Here is a 24288-nt window from a genome sequence, read left to right on the forward strand (position 1 = left end):
AGAGTTGCTGCCTCACAGCGCCAGCGACCCGGGTTCCATCCTGACCACGGGTGCTTGTCTGCACGGAGTTTTAACGTTCTCCCCGTGACCTGCGTGGGTTTCCCCTGGGTGCTCCGGTTTCCTCCCACACTCCAAAGACGTGCAGGTTTACAGGTAGAAAAAAAGATGTCCCTAGTAGGATATTGCTAGTGTTCGGGGATCGCGGACTCAGTGGGCCGAAGGGCCTTTTTCCGCACTGTATGTCTGAACTAAACGAAACTAAACTAGAGGTACATGGAGAGGATAAGTTTAGAGGGACAAGGGCCAAACACAGGCAGGTGGGATTAGTGTGGATGGGACATGTTGATTGGCATGGACAAGGTGAGCGGGAGGACATGTTCCCACGTTGTATGACTCACTGACTCGAAAGAATGTTGCGCCCACTTATTTATGCATCACAAACTTATTAAAGCCTTTTGCTGCTAAATTGCTGATAAATAAATGATACGACTGTGAAATGCCTTGGTGATCTTTGCCATCGTTAGTTGTCTCCTCGTAACTAACCTATAAGATATTTTTAAGCGCTGCTGATAAAAGCCCGTGGCAGCCTGATGGATTGCGTGACAGGCAGCCATTCAATTTTAATATTTCGAAGTTGGCTTTGTGTGGGATTTTCTGAAATGGATGCCATCCCAGAGTGTCTGAACTCCCCCTGGACTTGCAAGGTGGATTGCAATCCTCCCTGAGATTAGACTTAAAAACCCAATCAATGGTAAGCTCTCCGGGAGAGATTTCGCTCAGAGCCAACTATTTAATCAATAAAAAAGTGCCAATACTTCCCACCAGGCACTGACAGTGGACGCTGGTGATGAATGGGTGACTTAAAGTAAAAAGGCAAATTGATTATTTTATTCTGCAGCACCATTTATTCAAGACTTCTAAAGCTGTTCATTTCTTGCTGCCCAAGGAATCCATCATCACACACAGCATGGGCATTCCGCGGATGATAGCCAATGATTTAAACACGGGCTGTCTCTTTAGCAGCTGGACTCTGATAACGTAGGAAGGCTTCATCTTTAATTCCCAGCCTTCGTTATAGAGTCATAGTCACACAGTGTGGAAACAGGCCTTTCGGCCCAACTTGCCCACACCAGCCAACATGTCCCATCTCCACTAGTCCAACTTACCTAGGTTTGGCCCATATCCCTCCAAACCTGTCCTATTCATGTACCTGTCTAAATGTTGCGATAGTCCCTGCCTCAGCTACCTGGAATAGTGGTATAAGGATCTCGAACAGGCAGATGAGATCAGTTCAACTTCAGTAGAAGTTGCGATCACTGTCGTACACAGCATTGTAAGGCACCGTGCCCGCTGATGTTTTCAACGGTGATGGTGACCATCATGTTTGGCATAAACATTGTGGACCAAAGGCCCCGTTCCTGTGCTGTACTGTTCTATGTTCTATTAATGTAATATTAGTGTAAATGGATGGTCAATGTTTGACCTCAACTCGATGGGCTGAAGAACCTGTCAATTTGATGTATCCCTCCATGACGCAACGGCTATGCCCCAATGACTACTGCTGGCCAGAGATTATACATGGACACTATACGGATATACTGTATCATCTGTCGCAACTATAACGCTTTTCATAGTCAAAGCACCAAGTAGCCAAAGCATTGGTGAAGAAGGTCTGGAACAAAAACCCAACAGGATTCAACTCTTTGATGCATAGAAGAATGAAGCTCGATATTGGCTACTCACCTCAAGTATTTGTCAGATACCTCGTGCTCCCTGATCTTGCTGACAACTGATGGGCGGTCAAGAGGGAATTGATGGCAAATGATAAGAAAGAGTCTTTCTTAGGCCCCCTTCGGTCATGGCTGACCATGTGTGCCTCCAGGGTGATATTCCCTATATGGAGGACGTCTGTGCGTGACGTTGTTTAACGTGGGAAGACTGGTGCACAGACAGCTACCCCATGGTTCTTGACAGATCTAGGTCAGGATCCAGTGGCTGCAGCAGAAAAGGGTCTTCGGTCGTCTTGGACTCCATTGTCTTCTGTGGCAGAGAATTCCACAGATTCACAACTCTCAGGGTGAAAAGGTTTTTCCTCATCTCCGTCCTAAATGCCCTGCCCCTTATTTTTAAACTGTGACTCCTGGTTCTGGACTCCCCCAACACCGGGAACATTTTCCCTGCATCTAACCTGTCCAATCCCTTAAAAATTGCATATGTTTCTATAAGATACCCTCTCATCTTTCTAAATTCCAGTGAATATAAGCCCAGTCGATCCATTCTTTCATCATATGTTATATCATTCAAGGTCACGGAATACTGGCATTTCAATACGCTGTGTCACACTGTCTTATATTCCATTTATACTATTTTAAGGCAAAATCCCATTTGGAGATGTGTGACACTAATATTATTTATGGGATATTTTTTCCCCCGACAAACTGTCTTCCATCCTTCATTGGCTTTATGAGGTACAAGAAGGTGCAGGACATAAAAACCGACAGGGCCTGTCGTTAACAACCATGTGGGCAGATCACCAGCCAAAACCTAATCTTGTTTCGAGATGAAACACTGAGGTCGCGAGACTGAGACGGTTACATGGCGCAGATGCAGTGGAATAATAATTCAGTTTTGATGGAAGATAGACACAAAAAGCTGGAGTAACTCAGCGGGACAGGCAGCATCTCTGAAGAGAAGGGATGGGTGACGATTTGATTCGAGATCCTTCTTCAGACCATTTTTAGTCAGAAATTTAGTTTTGTTTAGTTTAGAGATACAGCGCGGAAACAGGCCCTTCGACCCACCGAGTCCATGCCGACCAGTGATCCCTGCACGGGTTGGGCGATTGCAACCTTCATGTGGTCCGCCCTGTTTCGACTAATGCAATCAACCTGGCATGCACAATCAAATTAGATCAAATAGTCCAAGTTGTCCGACAACTTTAGGCTGTGCACACCATTTGCAAGAAGAAGCAGAAGTGATCCCTGCACATTAACACTATCCTACACACACTAGGAACAAGTTTACATTTATACCAGGGCAATTAACCTACAAACCTCTACATCTATGGAGGAAACCAAAGATCTCGGAGAAAACCCACACAAAACTTACAAACTCTTTATAGACAAGCACCTGTACTCAGGATTGAACCCGGGTCTCTGGTGCTGGAAGGCAGTAACTCTATCATTACACCACCATGCCACCCTAAAAATTATAAAATAACAGTGTTTTATTCATGGCTTCATTATTGGTCAAGTAATCACATACAAGGAATTTGCCTTGGTGCTCCGCTCACAAGGCACAACACGACATACAGTAAAAAATTAAGAATTAAACATAAAACATTAAGAATAAAACATTTTAGTTTAAACATGTGAATGAAATTAAATACCAGAGCAAAAGGAGGCTACAGACTTTTGGTTATTGAGTAGAGCTACTGCTCTTGGAAAACTCCATCATCAAGTTCGCTGACGACACCACTGTTGTAGGACGTATCACTGATGGGGATGAGTCAGAGTATAGAAGAGAGATCGAGCAACTGTCCACATGACAATAAACTCACTTGAACACTTGAAAAATTGATAATATTGAACCATTGTGGCTCGTGGATAACATTTGATAATAGTGAACCATTGAACAACATTTAATAAATACCTCAACAAGCTTAGACAAGATACAGACCAAGTTCTGTAAGTGGAATTTGTATAAATAGGCAATTAATGGTGTCCTGGAGAGTCAATATCTGTGCTGAAGATAATGATCCGATTTCTAAGACTCAATCGATATAATCTTTCTTCATGTGCGTTCTTGGGGAGTTGAAATGCTGCCTTTCATCAGTTTTGCTGGTATTTAGTTGCCAACTTAACAATATAATAATTCAATTGTGCAAACTAATGACACCATAGTAGAAGACATTTATTGCAAGAATGATCATTTAATAATAATAATAATAATAATAATAACAATAATAATAATAATAATATATTTTATTGTCATTGCACATCAGTGCAACGAGATTTGGTATGCAGCTTCCAACCGATGTAAAAAATAAATAAATAAATAAATAAACTGTGCGACGTGACCATCTGAGGGAGACAGTCCAGGGGGGGTGGGGGGCACTCGGCAGGGCCAGTTCAGAGCCGCCATAGCTCTGGGAATAAAGCTGTTTCTGAGTCTGGAGGTTCGGGTGTGGAAGGCCTTGTAACGTCTGCTGGAGGGAAGTAGTTCGAACGATATAATTTGATCGATAACCAGGTGATTAATAATTTTTCAAATTCCGGGAGCCTTGGAATTCTCATTATTGATACCACGAGGAAATAGTTTTGGAAGGTCTACAGAGCAAGTCATTACCAAAGTGTTGCAAACCTTTGCAGTTTTATGAACACTTTATTGATTTTGCACTGTACCTTTGAAACATGGGACTCGGGGGACAAAGGCGAACTACAACTGATCGGAGCATGCTGATAAATGGGGGAATGATTGCTGTCTCCCAACATCCATTTCAGTGCAATTTTTTCTTGGCAATGTACATCTCTGTGCACTGCAGTTGACAAGCTCCACCGTACAAAGTAATCTCGCAACTGATGGGCAATAAGACATATTGCAATTTGGCGCGGGAGAGAGAAAACGGGAGTTTCCCATGACCGCAAATTTATCCCCTCAATTTGAAAATGGACTCCCGGAGTATGCTTCAAAGTGATCTCCCGTTGCAAGTACAACAATAATTTGTACATGAGCCATGATTCGTTTCTGCGTTATTGTGTCCATTTATACATTTCTGTCCGAGCATGCTTCACATATATTGGGTAGAGTCCATTGCATTTTGGATTTCAAGGAAGTATTGCGTCAGTAACGAAGGGATGTATTTTGTTCTTTGCATGGCCATAACTACCATTGTGGGTGTCATAAGTTCATAAGTGATAGGTGCAGAATTAGGCCATTCGGCCCATCAAGTCTACTCCGCCGTTCAATCATGGCTGATCTATCTCTCCATCCTCACCCCATTCTCCTGCCTTCTCCCCATAACCCCTGACATCCGTACTGTTCACGAATCTATCTATCTCTGCCTTAAAAATATCCACTGACTTGGCCTGCACAGCCTTCTGTGGTAAAGAATTCATGAATTCCACAGATTCACAACCCTCTGACTAAAGAAATTCCTCCTCATTTCCTTCCTAAAGGAACTTCTGTTAATTCTGAGGCTGTGACCTCAGGTTTGGGAAAGGAGATTTTCTAATTGAAGGCAGCCAGGAAGAAGTGTTTTTCATAAGTTCTAGGAGCAGAATGATGCCATCCACCTACAAAATCCTCCACCATCTGCCCCCCCCCCATATCTCACTGACCACCTCTCCCCCCTACCAACCCTCACGGTCCCTCAGATCCACATCAGCCGGTCTCCTCTCCATCCACAAGTCCAACCTCCGCAGTTTTGGGGACAGAGCCTTCTCCAGGGCAGCTCCCAGGCTCTGGAACTCCCTCCCCCAATTGATCCGCAATTCCGTGTCCCTCACCATCTTCCAGTCCCGCCTCAAGTCCCATGTCTTCACCTCTGCCTATCCTTAGCCCCACGTCCCCCTCCCTTTTCATCTGTGCATTAATTGACTCATATTGTGTTTTGGATTGAATTCTGTCTTTACTTTGTGTACTAGTCATGTCTCTACTATTTATTTCATTCCCCTTACATGTTTTTCCTCTACCTGCTAAATTTTTGTAAGGTGTCCCAGAGACTCTTGAAAGGCGCCCATAAATAAAATGTATTATTATTATTATTATTATCTATCTCTCCCTTTCAACCCAGTTCCCCTGCCTTCTCCCCATAACCCCTGACACCCTTACTGATGAAGAATATATTTTGTTAATTATTTTATGCTTTTAATAGTTTCTTTATTGTCACGTGTGTGGAGTTAGGGTGAAAAGCTTGCTATCACATCAAATCATACATCACATGAGTACAATATATCCTCATCTGGAACAGCAGGCAGAGTGTCGCCACATTCCAACATCACCTTGCAACTTCTAATTCTCTACATGTTGAAAAATGCCCGCAAGTAAAAAAAGGTCGCCGTGGAAAAAAAACGATACTTTTTTTACTTGTAGGTTTAATCGAAGTAGGTCGTAGTAGGTTGGCATGTTAGTCGTAGGTAATCGAGAGTAGTCAAAGGTAATTGAAGGTAATCGTAGATAGTCTTCATCATAGTCGAAGGGAGGTCGAAGGAGATCGAAGGAGGTCGTCTTCACTCTCCACTATTCGGTGTCCAATTTTCCCGAAGTTAGTCGAAGCTAGTCTTCAACATGACAACAGGAGGTCTTCGACATAGTTGAAGGAGGTCTTGAACATGACATTTTTTTCAAACTCTCCTGAACTCTTCTAAACTCGCCAATTAGGTCGCCGCAGTGGGACAGCCCCTTAAGTTCTTCGCAGATAACTTTGTTGCGGTCTTGAATGAGTGACATGGAGATCAAAGCCTCGTACATTTTAGTCCAAGGATAACAGCAAGTGATCAAGTACAGTTTTGATGCTTACATTTTTAATGATTACATCAATTCAACATTTTGGATGTACGCAAGTCCTAAAGGAAAAGGCTTAAAAGAGTAGGCCTATTAGTGGAAGCTTAGAAGAATGACAGACAGTTGCACTAAAATACATAAGATTCTGAAGGTTGACGGAACAGATGCTGAGAAGATGTTTCTTTTGACTGTGAACTCCAGAATCAGCAACGATATGAAAGGATAGTTTCAGATTAACTGACAATCAATGAGTAACAAACACTTTTAACTCTGCACATTGATCTCTTCCGTGATGTTCTCGCTATTTTTTTAAACTTGCTGGATCTACACATTAATCGGCTGTAACATAGATGATGAATATTTTGGTACAAGTGTTAGTATCTTAGCGAAATTTATAACAATTCTACAATTCATAATCACAGACAATTGTTGAATTTAATGGCCCAAAAAGTGGCCAATTTAATCGATGTAACTGGGGTGTCACGGTGGCGCAGCGGTAGAGTTGCTGCCTTATGCCCCTGTCCCACTTAGGAAACCTGAACGGAAACCTCTGGAGACTTTGCACCCCACCCAAGGTTTCCGTGCGGTTCCCGGAGGTTTTTGTCAGTCTCCCTACCTGCTTCCACTACCTGCAACCTCCGGCAACCACCTGCAACCTCCGGGAACCGCACGGAAACCTTGGGTGGGGCGCAAAGTCTCCAGAGGTTTCCGTTCAGGTTTCCTAAGTGGGACAGGGGCATAACAGCGCCAGAGATCCGGGTTCGTTCCTGACTACGGGTACTGTCTGGCCACGGAGAACGTACAAACTCCGTACAAAGTGGATTTTTTTCCGGGTGCTCCGGTTTCCTCCCACACGACAAAGACGTGTAGGTTTGGAGGTTAATTGGCTTCAGTAAAAAATTGTAAATTTTCCCCAGTGTGTGAGATAGCACTAGTGTACAGGGTGATCGCTGGTCGGCATGGACTCGGTGGGTCAAAGGGCCAGTTTCCATGCTATATCTCCAAAGTCTGAAGTCTAAATGTAAAGAAACTAACTCAGATGATAACACAAGGGTAGATACAAAAAGCTGGAGTAACTCAGCGGGTCTGGCAGCATCTCTGGAGAAAAGGAATAGGTGACATTTCGGGTCAAGACTCATCTTCAGACTGAGAGTCAGGGCCAAGGGAATCGAGAGATATAGAAGGTACATAGCACAAATAAGTGAAAGACACGCAAAAAGCAACGATGATCAAGGAAGTCTGGAGCTCACAATGGTCCATTGTTGGCTGTGGGGGAAGGTGATAACGAGTTATGCAGACAGTGAAATTCTACCGGACAACAGTGAAACTAGTATAATTACTTGAAGTTAGAGAAATCAATATTCATACCAAAGATAGACACAAAATGCTGGAGTAACTCAGCGGGACAGGCAGCGTCTCTGGAGAGCAGGGATGTTCTCTTGTTATGCTCTCTGACTCAATATTCATACCGCTGGGGTGTAAGCTGCCCAAGCGAAATATGAGGTGCTGTCCCTCCAATTTGCGCTGGGCCTCACTCACTCTGACAATGGAGGAGGGTCAGTGTGGGAATGGGAGGGGGAGTTAAAGTGTTTAGCAACCGGGAGATCACATAGGCCAAGGCGGACTGAGCGAAGGTGTACAAAAGGGGTTTAATGAATTTGGCAGCTCAGTGCACAGATGACCCCGATCAGTGCTGGTTTTGTGATGGTACGTTCTGGCACAGCACACCTGGTGCACTAGTGCTAAGGTCGTGGTGGCGAAGCGGTAGAGTTGCTGCCATATAGCGAATGCAGCGCCGGAGACCCAGGTTCGATCCTGACCACGGGAGTTTGTACCTTCTCCCCGTGACCTGCGTGGGTTTCCTCCGAGATCTTCGGTTTCCTCCCACACTCCAAAGACGTACAGGTTTGTAGCTTAATTGGCTTGGTAAATGTAAAAATTGTCCCTAGTGGGTGTAGGATAGTGTTAATGTGCGGGGATCGCTGGTCGGCGCGGACCAGTTGGGCCGAAGTGCCTGCTTCCGCGCTGTATCTCTAAACTAAACTAAACTAAATTAATAAGTCATAACAAATTGATGTACAGCAGCCAGCAGTGTCATGTGAAGTGTTATATACCGACACCTATTATGTCCAACAAGAAAAAAAGCACTAGCCATGAAAATAAACTACAGGATGGTTTTATCACATTAACCTCACTGCAAGACTTATTTCGGAGATTGATCATAAAATATAAAAATGTAGAAATGAAGTGTAGAAATTATGGTGACACCGCTGGTTGAGCTGGTGCCTCACAGTGCCAGAGAGCCGGGTTCAACTTCAGGTGCTGTATCTACGTGAAGCTTGTACGTTCCCCCTGTGACCACGTGGGTTTCCTCTGGGTGCTCCTGTTTCCTCCCACAACCCATGCGGGATAGTGAGATCGTCGACCCTCTGTAAATTGCCGTTAGCGTGTCAGGAATGGACGCAGTAGCAGGATAACATAGAACTGGTGTGAGCGGCTGATCGATGGTTGGGGTGGACTCATCGGGCCGAAGGGCCTCATTCCATGCTGTACCTTTCAATCAACTCGAAGAATTAAAGCTAGACTGTCACTTTACACAGGACTTTTGACTTAAACATAGAGCATACAGGAACAGAGTACAGTACAGTTACAGGCCCTTCAGCCCATAGTGTTTCTGCTGAACATGATGCGAAGTTAAACTGAACTCATTTGTCTGCACATAATCCATATCTCTCTATTCCATGTGCCTATCTAAAAGCTTCTCAAATGCTATTATCTGTCACCACCACCCTTCCTGGTAGTGCGTTCCTGGCAGCCCCCTAACCATTCTCTGTAAAGAAAACTCGCCCCGCACATCTCCATTGAACTTCCCCCCTCTCAGCTTGATAGGTATAAAAGTACCCAGAGGCACAGAGAGGGTAGACAGGCAGAACCTTTTCCCAGGGTGGAACTTTCCAACACTAGGTGGCGCTGCAACACTAGCAGGGTTTCGGGTCGAGACCCTTCTTCAGATCTGCAGTTCTTTCATAAACACTGCATCTGGAGGTGAACATTTTCACAATACTCTACCTCTTGGCCTTGAGGTGAGGGAAGAAGAAGAAGTGGCCGGGGTACAATACAATACAATACAATACAATACAATTTATTTGTTGTCATTTGAACCCAGAGGTTCAAACGAAATGTTGTTTCTGCAGTCATACAAACAAGAAGAACCAAGACACAACACAATTTACACAAATATCCATCACAGTGAATCTCCTCCTCACTGTGATGGAAGGCAAAGTCTTATCTCTCCCCTGCACTCCTCGTTCTCCTCCCGATGTCAGAGTCAAAGCCCCTGGTGGGCGATGGTAAATAAGTCCAGCGGCCATTAAAGCCGCGCCGGGTGATGCAAAGACGCGCTCCGGGTCTTGGTGATGGAGCCCCCGGCATGCGCTAGCAAGTCCCGCGGCCATTTAAAGCCGCGCCGGGCGATGTAAGGCCCCGCTCCAGGTCATCCTCAACCCCGCAACTCGGGCGGGAGAAGCCGCCGTTGCGGAAGCCCCGAAAAGCGGTCTCCCAGCAGGGACCCACGGGCTCCCGGTGTTACTGTCCACCAGACCTGTGGTAAGCCTCCGAATCTCCTGGGTCGGGTCGCAGCAGCGCGCCACCACCGCTCCTCCCGCTCCGAACTCGGCCAGCTCCACGATGGTGGGTAAGTCTGCAGCTCCGCGACTGGAGCCCCAGGTCGTTCCGGTTGGAGGCCGCTCCACGGTGCTAGGCCCCAACGACAACGGAGACCCGACAGAGAAAAGGTCGGGTTCTCCGTGCAGGGGAAAGATTTTAAAATAGGCAAAGTTTCGGGCCGAAACGTTGCCTATTTCCTTCGCTCCATAGATGCTGCTGCACCTGCTGAGTTTCTCCAGCATTTTTGTGCACCTTCAATGGAAGGGAGGTTGGTTTGTGTGATGGCTTGGGCTGTGTCCACAATCCTCTACAATTTCTTGCAGTCTTGGATGGAGCTGATACAAAACCATGTGCGGTGCCACCCGTTAAAACCGCTTTAAATCGTCTGCTTTTTAAAAGGCTTGGCGTTTTGTATTTCGCAGAGATTTATTGTCTGTTTTTTCTCACACGCTAAATGATGAATTATTTCATTTCGCATCCCAAGTGCCCTGTTATAAATCTGCAGTAGTGTTTGAGAATGGCAAATGTGGAAACCTTTAAATAATACACATGTGCACTTTGACCCTAAATTCCAATATGAAGTGCATATTACACTTGCCAAAGTCTGCCACTTGATCTGTAGGTGTGGAATGAAAGTGGAAAGTCATAAAAAGTCTTTTGAGAAGGTAATGTGACACTCAGTAAAAATTACTCCCAAATGTGAAGAGAAAGTAGATCATTAATCAATCACTTATCCTCTGCTTTAATGGAGAGCTTAATTAACTTTTTTTAAATCACATTAACTCTTCCCTAATTACATTAACTCTCCCAAAATGTGCACTGTCATCTCCTGCTGTGGTGATCCATTTACACATTTCTTAAAGAAGGTGATCCCAAACTCTGTAGTTGAAAGAAGCGTGCTGACTCTGAAATGTCACCTATCCATGTTCTCCTGACCCACTGAGTTATGGGGCTGTCCCACTGGACGAGCTAATTCAAGAGTTCTCCTGAGTTTCCCCTGATTCGAACTCGGAGAATAACGTTAATAGCCGCTCGTCGGTACTCGGGGCTCTCGTGGACATTTTTCACCATGTTGAAAAAGCTTCACGAGTCTTCACGAGCATACCGCGATTCCCGAGCACCTGCCGTTAGCGTTGCGAGCCCCTAAGAGACGTCCCTGAGCTCCGACGTACCCGCTACGCACATTCTACGTGCTTACCACAAGTTTGATTTTTTTTAAAACTCGGGAGAGCTCTTGAATTAGCTCGTACAGTGGGACAGTCCCTTAACTCCTACAATTTGTGTCTTTTCTTAAGTATCACCCTACGTCTGTCATTCAGATATGCAACGTAAATAATCAGTTCACATTGTTCTCCAATTAGCGCGAGGCCTCACTCTGACAGAGGAGGAGACCCAGGATGGGAAGTGTTGTTTAGTTTAGAGATGCAGCACGGAAACAGGCCCTTTGGCCCACCGAGATCGCGTCGACCAGCCTGACCCCTTTACGACCTTACAGTTCCTCACTCTTTGCCCTGAAGTAGATAGTTGGTTTTGTGTTTTCCAATGGATTTCCCATACCACCTCATCGATCAACTAGGACAAAACAACCAACAACTAACACACACAATCTTGCTTTGCTCATTTATAACTTCCTGATGCTTCTAACTGCAGATGATGGAAAAATCGAAGGTAGACAAAAATGCTGGAGAAACTCACCCGTTGAGTTTCTCCAGCATTTCTGTCTACCTCCTAACTAAGTATCATCTGCAAACATAGATCTGAAATCACTTTTTCCTCATCCGAGTTGGTACTAAGCATAGTGACACCATCTGTTTGCATCTCCAGAGAACACCTTTTGGCCTTTTTCTTTTAGTTTAGTTTGGTTTAGAGATACAGCGCGGAAACAGGCCCTTTGGCCCACTGGGTCCGCACCGGCCAGCGATCCCCGCACATTAACACTATCCTACACACACACACACACTGGGGACAATTTTACATTTCTACCAAGCCTATTAACCGAAGATCTTGGGGGAAAACCCACACGGTCACAGGGAAGAACGTACAAACTCTGTACAGACAGCACCCATAGTCGGGATTGAACCCGGGTCTCTGGCGTTGTAAGGCAGCAACTCTACCGTTGTGCCATCGTGCTATTAAGTGCATTAGAGATTACATATAATCAAATACAGGGCTGTAAGATCACAGCATCCAATGCGTTCTACTTTAGAGCAGTAATCAATTATACAACTTCAACTTCTACATTTGCCTCAATCTACATCAGAAGCTTTTTTCAATGAATATTAATTAGTGTGCTTTTTTTGCCAAACTATGGACATTATGTTTTATGTAAAATTTGTTAGAGCCAATTGACATTTCAGCTACCAGTTAATTGTGTAAATGGTTTCTAATTTGGATATAAAATGTGTTCCAATCCATTAATGGAAATATTCTTATTGCAAGGCAGCCAACCATACTGGTGAATTATATGAATAAATAATACATCTGACATCAGACCTGAAATGGTTTGATGTCTGAGAGCTTCTTTGAGTCCTGGCACTGTTCAAATGTTATCTCTTTCAATTTCTGCACTGAATTCCTTTCATGTTCAATTTGACAAAAAGGTAGAACTTTAGGTTTGACAAGATTGTCAGTCAAGACTAGAAATGATCGGCTTGTTATTGTGTGTCTGAAAGACTGTCTTTGACTGAGGTGATACAACCTGTGTCAAGTTTCTCTGCCGTTAATCAGAAGCCGGTTTCATCTTTTAGAATAAGTCTGTATTTTTTATTGTGAAGACTAAGTTTAGTTTAGTTTAGAGATATAGCGCGGAAATGGGCCCTTCGCCCCACCGAGTCTGTGCCGACCAGCGATCCGCGCACACTGACACTGTTCTACACACACTAAGGACAATTTTACATTCATACCAAGCTAATTAATCAACAAACCTGTACGTCTTTGCAATGTGGGAGGAAACCGAAGATCTCGGAGTAAACCCACACAGGTCACAGGGAGAATGTACAAACAGCTCCCATAGTCAGGATCGAACCTGGGCCTAGCACTGTAAGGCAATAGCTCTACTGCTGCACCTCCGTGTCACCCACTTGGTATGTTTTAATATAGTGCAAACAACAAAATGGTCATGTTCAAAGTATTCAGTACCGGAGGAACAGTAAGTCCTGCAGCATCAGTGGAGGGAATGGACAGGCAACGTTTCAGGTCAGAAGGGTCTCGACCCGAAAAGTCACCCATTCCTTCTCTCCAGAGATGCTGCCTGTCCCACTAAGTTACTCCAGCTTTTTGTGCCCTTCTTCAGACGGATGTTCAGAGTAAATATTCATGTTCCTTAGTTGCTTCATCTACAGCAACAAAATGTGAACCAACCCAGGAACGGGCTGCTTTTTGTAACTGATAGTGCAAGCGATGAACATCTTATGAACTATTTGATTCACTCAACTCCTTTTATAAACAAGAATCATCCTCCTTTCTCCAGTCTCCTTTTTATCTCACAAAGTGTTGTGGAGTCCAAATCAATGGATATTTTATAAGGCAGAGATAAAACCGAGTCTGCACCAACCATGATCACCCCATACACTAACACCATCTCACACACTAGGGTCAATGTTACAACTTACGCTGGCGCAGCGGTAGAGTTTCTGCCTTACTGCGCCAGAGACCCAGGTTCGATCCACACTACGGGTGCTGTCTGTACGGAGTTTGCACGTTCTCCCCGTGACCTGCGTGGGTTTTCTCCGAGATCTTCAGTTTCCTCCCGCACTCCAAAGGCGTAATGGTTTGTAGGTTAATTGGCTTTGGTGTAAATGTAAAATGAACTCCACCGCTGTGCCCTCCTTAATGTGCCTCCTGTTCATTCACGGAGTTATAGCGAATAACATGAGAGTTATTCTCTCGTGCCTCAGCTGAAGTATTGTGTTTATTTCTGGAAAACACATTTGTAGGAGATCAAGGCCTTAGGGACAGGACTTGGGAACGCAAACATCAGTAATGTGGAGAAATGAGAGAGACCAGCATTCATAAAGTCACAAAGATTTACGGTGCAGAAGTGGCCATCGATAGACTGCGGGTTAATACCTAAGCCCTTCTCTCAGACCAGAGCATTGGAGTTTATGGCACTGCTCCCATCAGAGCAGGATGGTATATACGGAGGCTTTCAAAATTAATAAGACATCTCATAGTCTAAAGAAAAATAAATTGTTTCCATTGGCAGGAGCTGAAGGACAGACAGAGATTTAGGATATTTGGCACATGAACTAGAAGCAAACAGAATATATTTAGTACAGTGAGTTATTCTAACCTGAAATGCACTTTCCACAGGAATAATGGCAGCATTGAGTCTTTCGTTCCATAAATTGTATTGGATGTCAACTTTAAAAAGAAGCATCTTAGCTCTACCAGGTCAGGTCAGGGGGAGTTCCCCCCCGCCACGGGTACCATGTAATCCCGTGATACCTGCTCCATGGTCGGATAGTCGGCGACTAAACCGTCTCCCCCACCTTGTTTGCCAGGTGAGGAGGGGGCTTTGGACCCCCAGCAGGACCAAAAACAAGACCTGTCAAAGGGCGGATGAGCTCCTAGCGAGCCAACGGCCATCCACACTTCGGTAGAAGTTGCGATCACTGTCGTACCCAGCATTGTAAGGAATGATGATAAACCACACACACACCAAAATCCTATACTTCCAGCAGCGGAAGTCCGCAGGAACTGGAGAACAGAGATGTGTGGTGCGCCCGTCACCGTTCCCGTTTAAAACCAGCACCACTGCGTCGCTAATGTTTTCAACAATGATGAATGGATGATGAATCTTAGCTTAGTTTGGTTTGGAGATACATCGCGGAAACAGGCCCTTTGGCCCACCGAGTCCGCGCCGACCAACGATCCCTGTACACACTAGGGACAATTTACAATTTTTAACCAAAGCCAATTCACCCACAAACCTGTATGTGAAGTGTGAGAGGAAACCGGAGCCCCTGGAGAAAACCCACGCAGGTCATGGGGAGAACGTCCAAACTCCCTACAGGCAGCACCCTTGGTCAGGATCGAAACCGGGGCCTCTGGTGCTGCAAGGCAGCAACTCTACCGCTGCGCCACCATTGCAGGTTGAGAAAGATAACAGTAGTGCATTTTTTTGTACTTTTTCGGAATACAAAGTGGATCAATTTGCTGTGGAACGGGGGAGAATTCAATTTTCAGTGGTGGTGAGACATGGTTAGAAACATCGAAGGCTGGAAATCCAACACCCCCCCCCCCCCCCCCCCCCCCCACACCGCATTTGTGGGGCTCTGTGGAATGAGCAGAGGAACAAGTCTGGATAACTCGGCACAAGCCTAACGGACCAACTGAGCTCTTGGTGAGCTCTATTGTGTTATGAGTCATTCATCCTCCAGTTACTGGCAGGCAATAAAAGAAAGAGATGATATAACTGAAATTGGTGTTAATTACAGAAAATTATTTGGCTCTTGGAGTATCTATTGCAGCTTTCAAGCCTCCTGTCAAGAGACAAACAACTTTGGTGGCATCAAGGTCAAAATGCTTGACATATTTGTTGCAAATTCCCAGCCCTGTATTTTTACCAGCGGTATTTAGCATCACGATAGATGTTTAAATAGCAGGGAGAGATATCTGATACAATGGCATGAGAATTATTTTTACTGTTCAAGTCCAAAATCTAAACCATTAAACTGTATCCTGAAAAAGAGCAAACCACTATATTTTGTTAAAGAGATCACATGAAAGATAAGTTCATAAGTTCATGATAGGAACAGAATTCGTCCATTTGGCCCAAGTCTACTCCGCCATTCAATCATGGCTGATCTATCTTTCCCTCTTAACCCCATTCTCCTGCCTTCTCCACTTGATCCCTGACACCCGTACCAATCAAGAATCTATCTATCTCTGCCTAATAAATTATCCATTGATGGCCTCCACAGCCTTCTGTGGCAATGAATTCCACAAATACACCACTCTCCTCCTTATCTTGTTCCTAAAGAAACTCCCTTTAATTCTGAGGTTACGACCTCGGGTCCTAGACTTTCCCACTGGTGGAAGCATCCTCTCCATATTCACTCTATCCAGACCTTCCACTATTCGGCAGGTTTCAATGAGGTTCCCCCCTCTTCTTTCTAAACTCCAGCAAGTGGAGGCCTGCTGCCATCAAAGGTGTTCAATAGTTACAGAAATAGCATTTTTATTTTGTTGAGTTTCAAAAAAGAGAAATGAAAACCTGGGGAATTTTGAAGTTTACTTCAATAGATAATAGACAATAGGTGCAGGAGTAGGCCATTCGGCCCTTCGAGCCAGCACCGCCATCCAATGTGATCATGGCTGATCATCCCCAATCAGCACCCCATTCCTGCCTTCTCCCCATATCTCCTGACTCCGCTATCTTTAAGAGCCCTATCTAGCTCTCTCTTGAAAGTATCCAGAGAACCGGCCTCCACCGTCCTCTGAGGCAGAGAATTCCACAGACTCGCAACTTCCAAAATGAAAAGCTCAAGAAATAGTTGTGTCACTTGTCGGATGGATGAGAAATTGCGAAGGCGTGTGACGAGGAGTTCCGCTATAAAATAGTGCCGTGCAGCCTCGATTTTGTTTTTCTGCCGCTGTTTTTCAAATTCTTATTCATGGTGCTCGATGCTTACTCATCCTTCCAGAGGAATATGAGGGATTTCAGTCTCAGCAGTGTTTGCCCCAGCTGTCTTCTCACAAGTCTGATTTGCCCGGGCTGAATACTAAGTAACCATTACCTATCCAATCCAAAATAATACACGCACTGATTTTTCAATGATTCAATTGTATTTCATTGTCATATGTACCTAGGCACATTTAAATTATTGTTCGTGTACAGCGAAAAGCTTTTATCCGAGACCCGGGTTCGATCCTGACTATGGGTGCTGTCTGTACGGAGTTTGCACGTTCTCCCCGTGACCTGCGTGGGTTTTCTCCGGGTGCTTGGGTTTCCCCCCACACTCCAAAGACGTACAGGTTTGTAGGTGAATTGCCTTCGGTAAAGTTGAAAATTGTTCCCAGTGTGTAGGATAGGTGTTCAAGAAGGAACTGCAGATGCTGGAAGATCGAAGGTACACAAAAATGCTGGGGAAACTCAGCGGGTGTAGCAGCATCTATGGAGCGAAGGAAATAGGCGACGTTTCGGGCCGAAACCCTTCTTCAGACTGATGGGGGGTGGGGGGGAGAAGGAACGAAAAAGGGAGGAGGAGGAGCCCGAGGGCGGGGGGATGGGAGGAGACAGCTCGAGGGTGAAGGAAGGGGAGGAGACAGCAAGGGCTAGTAAAACTGGGAGAATTCAACGTTCATGCCATCCGGACACAAGCAACCCAGGCGGAATATGAGGTGCTGCAACGTTCATGCCATCCGGACGCAAGCAACCCAGGCGGAATATGAGGTGCTGTAGGATAGGTGTAGTGTGCGGGGGATCGCTGGTCGGTGCAGACTCGGTGGGCTGAAGGGCTTGTTTGCGTGCTGTGTCTCTAAAGTCTATCAAAAAATCTCTAAATCATCCAGACGGGCCAAATGAATTCAACTGGATTGTTTTTGAGAGATACAGCATACTTCGGCCCAATGTGTCCACACCAGCCATTGTTCACCCATTCTCATGAGGTCTATGTTATCCACTCCCTGCACACTAGGGACAATCTTACCAAGGGCAATTAACCAACAAACCCACACATCTTTGATTTGTGGGTAGGGAGAAGAGGGAGTGACCAAGGAAGAGTCTCACCCCAGTCACACCCTCTTCTCCCCTTTCCCGTCAGGCAAGAGGTACAGAAGTGTGGAAACGCACAAAACCAGATTCAAGCTCAGCTGCTTCACAGCTGTTATCAGGCAATCGACTCACCCTAACAACAACTAGAGAGGGGTCCTGTGTTACTAGCTCCCTCATTGGATGCACTCAGACTGCTTTAATCAGACCATACTGGACTTTATCCTGTATCTGTACACTGTGGTTGGCTCGATTGTATGCATGTTTAGTCTTTCTGCTGACTGCTCAGCACGCAACCAGAGCTTGTCACTGTACACGTGACATTAACTAAAGTAAATAACAAAACTACAGCTTCCGGAGGAGCCCAAAGGGTAACAGGCAGAAAGTGCAAACTCCGCACAGACAGCACCCGAGGTCAGGATTGAACCTGGCAGTCTGGTGCCATGAGGCAGTGGCTCTGCCAGCTGTGCCACCATAAAAGCAAGCCGCAAAACTGTGAATGCAATCAGGCTACGGTTTACAACTGGTCCACCAAATAAATGCGCACTTGCTCACAAGAGAAGCAAGATGTCCTCAACCCCAGGGTCTGTCTGAGAAAAAGATAAAGAATGGATCGACTAGGCTTATAGTCCATGGAATTTAGAGGATGAGAGGGGAACTTGTGCAGGCAGAGTTAATTAACTTATAGAAACATATAAAATTCTTAAGGGATTGGACAGACTAGACGCAGGAAAAAATGTTCCCGATGTTTGAGAAGGAACTGCGGATGCTGGAAAATCGAAGGTAGACAAAAATGCTGGAGAAACTCAGCGGGTGAGGCAGCATCTATGGAGTGAAGGAAATAGGCAACGTTTCGGGTTCTGATGTTCCTGATGTTGGGGGGGAGTCCAGAACCAGGGGTCATGGTTTAAGAATAAGGGGTAGGCCATTTAGAACTGAAATGAAGAAAAACATTTTCACCCAGACAATTGTGAATCTGTGGAATTCTCTGCCACAAAAGGCAGTGGAGGCCAATTCACTGGATGTATTCAAGAGAGAGTTAGATATACTGTAGCTCTTAGGGCTAATGTAATCAATGCATATGGGGAGAAAGTGGGAACAGGGTTCTGATTCTGGATATGATCAGCCACGAATAGCTCGAAGGGCCAAATGGCCTACCCCTGCACCTATTTTCTGAGTTTGTATGTTTCTATAAATGTACGCAAAAGTCACGAATATATGCTGCATTTTGATCAATTGGCCACAGCCAGTTCGTCTTCCCCCGCACAATTAAAGCATGGAATAATCTCCACCCTACTATAGTTACCCAACCAGATGCAACTAAATTTAAAGTAGCTCTTTCTTCCCAATAACCCTTTCTGGCTTAAGCCCTCCCTCCACCACCTCCAGTTTAAATTCCATTTGGAATATTTTGGAGGACCAAGAAACCAAGAACCAAGAACCAAGATCATATTTACCTGCTAAGTTGGACATTGCAATAAAAATTAATGGATATTTTTAAGGCGGAGATTGGCAGATTCTTGATTAGTACGGGTGTCAAGTGTTTTGGGGGGAGAATGGGGTTAGGAGGGAGAGATAGATCAGCCATGATTGAATGGCGGAGTAGGCTTGATGGGCCGAATGGCCTCATTCTGCACCTAAATTCTGAACTTAACCAAATGTTATATAGTGGCAGTCAGCTCCATTAATAATTGTTCCACAATATACTTTGATCTTCGATGCGGTTCTCTGAAGATTGATGTTTCGGAAGTCTTTTTGCTCATCAGAACAAAAATCAATGCATGCTGTAAGAACTGTCAAGGAAGGTGTTTCAAAGCTGATGGGTTGCAGGCACTTACCAATGAAAGTAAAGATGTTTTTTTATAATAAGAATACGATTGTGTGTTTACCGTTTTCAAAAGAGATTGTGTTGTCATTCTGTGACATCTGTCATTTTCATAGAAAGCTACGCCTGGTTGGACAAGACCTCTTGAAAGTTTGAAGGGAAGAGCATATTATATTAATGATCAAAATTTAATGCATTAGTGCTTCAGTCCTGGGCAGGTTTTATCTCATCTATTTCATGTCTTATTTGTTGAGCAAGCAGTCAACCAACAATCCTGACAGAATCTTCTAATTTGTTTGAGGAAAGCAAAACCAGCCGTTCAAAGTCTACGATATTTTAGTTTAGTTTAGAGATATGGCGTGGATACAAGCCCTTCGGCCCACCGAGTCGGCAACGACCTGCGATCCCCGCACATTAACACTATCCTATACACGCAGGGACGCTCACATCAAGCCAGTTAACTTACAAACCTGTACGTCTTTGGAGTGTGGGAGGAAACCGAAGATCTTGGAGAAAACCCACCCAGGTCATGGGGAGAACGTGCAAACACCGTACAGACAGCACCTGTCGTCATAGGTCTGTAGGCTAATTGGCTTCAGTAAAATCGTAAATTGTCCCTAGTATTGTAGGATAGCGCAAGTGTACGGGGTGATCGCTGGTCAGCGCAGACTCGGTGGGCCAAAGTACCTGTTTCCACGCTGTATCTCTAATGTCTAATCTGCAGTTCTATTCTTCAGTCAGGTCGGGGGGAGTCCCCCTCCCCCCCCCCCCCCCGCCACGTTTACCATGTAATCCCGTGCTAGCTGCTCCATGGTTGGATAGTCGGCAACTAAACCGTCTTCCCCACCTGGTTTGCCAGGTGAGGAGGGGGCTGTGGACCCCCAGCAGGACTAAAGGGCGGATGAGCTCCTAGCGAGCCAACGGCCATCCACACTTCAGTAGAAGTTGCGATCACTGTCGTACACAGCATTGTAAGGAATTATGATAAAGAACACACACACACTCCAAAATCCTAGACTTCCAGCGGCGGAAGTCCGCAGGAACTGGAGGACAGAGCTGCGTGGTGCGTCCGTCACCGTTACCGTCGGAAACCAGCGCCACTGCGTCGCTAACGTCTTCAACGATGATGAATGACGAATGAAATAATCTGCAGTTCCTTGTTTCCACATGTTGCCACCGATCCATTCTGATACTGACCAAGTTGTGAAAATGTGCATGCTTACAGGTAACACGTCCTGACAACAGGAACAACTCCACAGAAGCGGCTCTGGGAGTTGCTATTGTGTTGAGAAAGTTTGAATTGTGGTGCACTTGTGCAGGCAGAGTTAATTAACCTGGCGGAGATGTGAAGCAATATTTTAAAAAGCTAATCTCACAAGGACTATTGCAGCATTATTTAATCAAGCTGTTATGTGTGCCATTTGAACCTGTTTCTAGTTGCTGTCTGGACCCTGTTTAATTATATGAATTAAACAGAGGACACAACTTTGGCCCTTATTGCACTGCGGTAAGTAAATTGTTCAACCTGCCATCCCGATAAATTCCTGTATCGTGTCGTGTTACTGGGGTTACCATATTAATTCTTCAAACCATTATTTTACTAATCACTGGCAAATGATGCTGTGTTTTTAATCAGACTACGAGTACAGTGAAATCTACAGCTTACTGGTGGAGAGGATGTACATAACCACATAGATATGGTGGCTTTGGAGAGGGTGCAGAGGAGGTTCACCACAATGCCGCCTGGATTAGAGGGTTTCAGCTACATGGACAGGTTGGATAGACTTGGATTAGAAAAATAGAAACATAGAAAGCAGGTGCAGGAGGAGGCCATTTGGACCCAGAACTTTGTCAGTCCATTCTGCATTCCCTCAGTCAGAGTCCGCCTGGCCAGCTGAGTTCCTCCAGCACATTGTGTTTTAATTAAAATTCCAGCATCTGCAGTTCCCCGTGTTTAGTTTAATTTTGAGATACGGCGCAGAAACTGTCCCTTCAGCCCACCGAGTCCACATCGACCAGCGATCCCCGCACATTAACGCTATCATGCGTTGGGGACAATTTTTTTTTTACATTGATACCAAGCCAATTAACCTAAAGACCCGTACGTCTTTGGAGTGTGGGAGAAAACTGAAGTTCTTGGAGAAAACCCACGCAGGTCACGGGGAGAACGTTACTCACTAGAATTTAGAAGATTGTGGGGGGATCTTATAGAAACTTACAAAATTCTTAAGGGGTTGGACAGGCTAGATGCAGGAAGATTGTTCCCGATGTTGGGGAAGTCCAGAACAAGGGGTCACAGTTTAAGGATAAGGGGGAAATCTTTTAGGACTGAGATGAGAAAAACATTTGTCACAGAGAGTGGTGAATCTCTGGAATTCTCTGCCACAGAATGTAGTTGAGGCCAGTTCATTGGCTATATTTAAGAGGGAGTTAGATGTGGCCCTTGTGGCTAAAGGGATCAGGGGGTATGGAGAGAAGGCAGGTACAGGATACTGAGTTGGATGATCAGCCATGATCATATTGAATGGCGGTGCAGGCTCGAAGGGCCAAATGGCCTACTCCTGCACCTATTTTCTATGTTTCTATGTTCAAATGCAGTACAGGTAAGCACCTGTAGCCAGGATCGAACCCAGGTCTCTGGCGCAGTAGGCGCTGTAAGGCAGCAACTCTACCGCTGCGCCACCACGCTGCCCAAATCACAAGCCGTGTCTTCAATCATTCCTCCAACCTGTCTCCTGTACTTTAACAAACCTCCATCCATGGTGATATATGATCCAACTTTATGAACACTTAATGGGTTTTTGTCCACGTTCATTGCAAATTCATCGGACCACATAGTGTGACTGGTATTTTATTAGCGTTTCATTTTCTTTCGAACGGTTTTAGAGTTCTGTTGAAGCACGTCAACGGAAAGAGATTGGGCTTCATAAAAATACCAAGGGCAGTCAATTTTGAACAAACCTATACCCTAAGGAGTTAGCTGAATTTAAATTTGCACATGAGTAGCGATGATGTTTAAAGGTCTAATTTGGACTGGCAGTCTCCGAAGAATTAGACAGTTTGTAACATTAAAATCTTTCTTCTTAGCTTAGTCGCTGTTAAGGTCAATCTATCTCCGCCCCTTCCCCACCCTTGTTCTCCAACTAGTTGTACTAACCTCCTGATTCAATATTACTGATTTTATGCTGCTTTGTCAACTTCCCCTCAGCTAACAATGAACCATTCTACATTTCCTTGTCAGCATCCGCTTTGATCTGTGTGAAGGAACTTCAGATGCTGGTTTAAATCGAAGGTAGACACAAAACACTGGAGTAACTCAGCAGGACAGGCAGTATCTCTGGAGAGAAGGAATGGATGACGTTTCGGGTCGAGACCCTTCTTCAGACTAGGAAGGAACTGCAGATGCTGGTTTAAACCGAAGAAGGGTCTCGACCCGAAACGTCACCCATTCCTTCTCTCCAGAGATGCTGCCTGTCCCGCAGAGTTACTCCAGCGTTTTGTCTCTATACTCTAATGTTGGGAGTCACTTGGTTGACTGTGCGTAGAACAACAAACAACGTCTGATCGGCACGGACTAGAAGGGTCGAGATGGCCTGTTTCCGTGCTGTAATTGTTATATGTTATATGGTAGGGCACGTATCAAAATGGAGCAAGTAGTGAGTATTTTTGAGACTGCGGAAGATTTATATAGTATCAAGGAATGGTCATGCCTTGCATCAAAAATCAGATGATCAGCTGGTGCAGTGGTCAATTCTCGCAGCTCAGACATTTACTCTGGTCTGAAGAAGCGTCTCGACCCGAAACGTCACCCATTCCTTCCCTCCAGAGATGCTGCCTGTCCCGCTGAGTTACTCCAGCATTTTGTGTCTATCTTCAAGGTCAATTCGGAGTTCGACTTTCCCCTAACGTTTTGATTTGTCTTTTCAGGGAGGAATCCATGAGGTCCACGTATTTTGAGACCCCCGATGACCTCTTGTCCTCGTTTGGTCCTGTGCGCGACTGTTCCAGGGAAAATGGAGGCTGCACCAGAAATTACCGCTGCGTGACGGATCGGAAGGTCGATTCCACCGGATGTGTGGTACGTTCCAACTCCTCAATACCAGCATTGTGCAAAATGCATATTGTGCAGAGAGTGGTGTCGCTGAATGGAACTGCATATCTATAGAGTACCCCCAAAAATATTACCTGACCGATTAAAATTGAGTTCTTGGTAATGGTGTAAAGACTGTGGTGCTTCAATTGCAAGCTCAAGGGCGTCACAGTGGCATAGTGGGCTAGGCAGCATCTCTGGAGAAACGGAATAGGTGACATTTCGGGTCGGAATCCTTCTTCAGACAGGCTACTCCCAAAACGTTGCCCATTTCTTCTCTCCAGAGATGCTGCCGGTCCCTCTGAGTTAGTTCAAGTTCAAGTTCAAGTTAGTTTATTGTCATGTGTCCCTGTATAGGACAATGAAATTCTTGCTTTGCTTAAGCACACAGAAAATAGTAGGCATTTACTACAAAACAGATAAATGTGTCCATATACCATGATATAAATATATACACACATGAATAAATAAACTGATAGTGCAAATAAC

The 24288-nt window shown here is 45.1% G+C and overlaps 1 protein-coding gene across 7 annotated transcripts in view; it reads left to right on the plus strand.

Moving 5' to 3' along the window:
* Positions 1–24288, plus strand: part of astn2 (astrotactin 2) — an 823694-nt gene that overhangs the window by 339863 nt on the left and 459543 nt on the right. For all 7 annotated transcript variants that reach the window (XM_033048879.1, XM_033048880.1, XM_033048881.1 and 4 more), the window contains one exon: positions 23637–23787. In XM_033048879.1, coding sequence (XP_032904770.1) covers positions 23637–23787 — 151 coding nt within the window. The remainder of the gene's footprint in view (positions 1–23636; positions 23788–24288) is intronic.

This window comes from Amblyraja radiata, chromosome 32 (genome assembly GCF_010909765.2).
Source record: "Amblyraja radiata isolate CabotCenter1 chromosome 32, sAmbRad1.1.pri, whole genome shotgun sequence".
NCBI lineage: Eukaryota > Metazoa > Chordata > Chondrichthyes > Rajiformes > Rajidae > Amblyraja > Amblyraja radiata.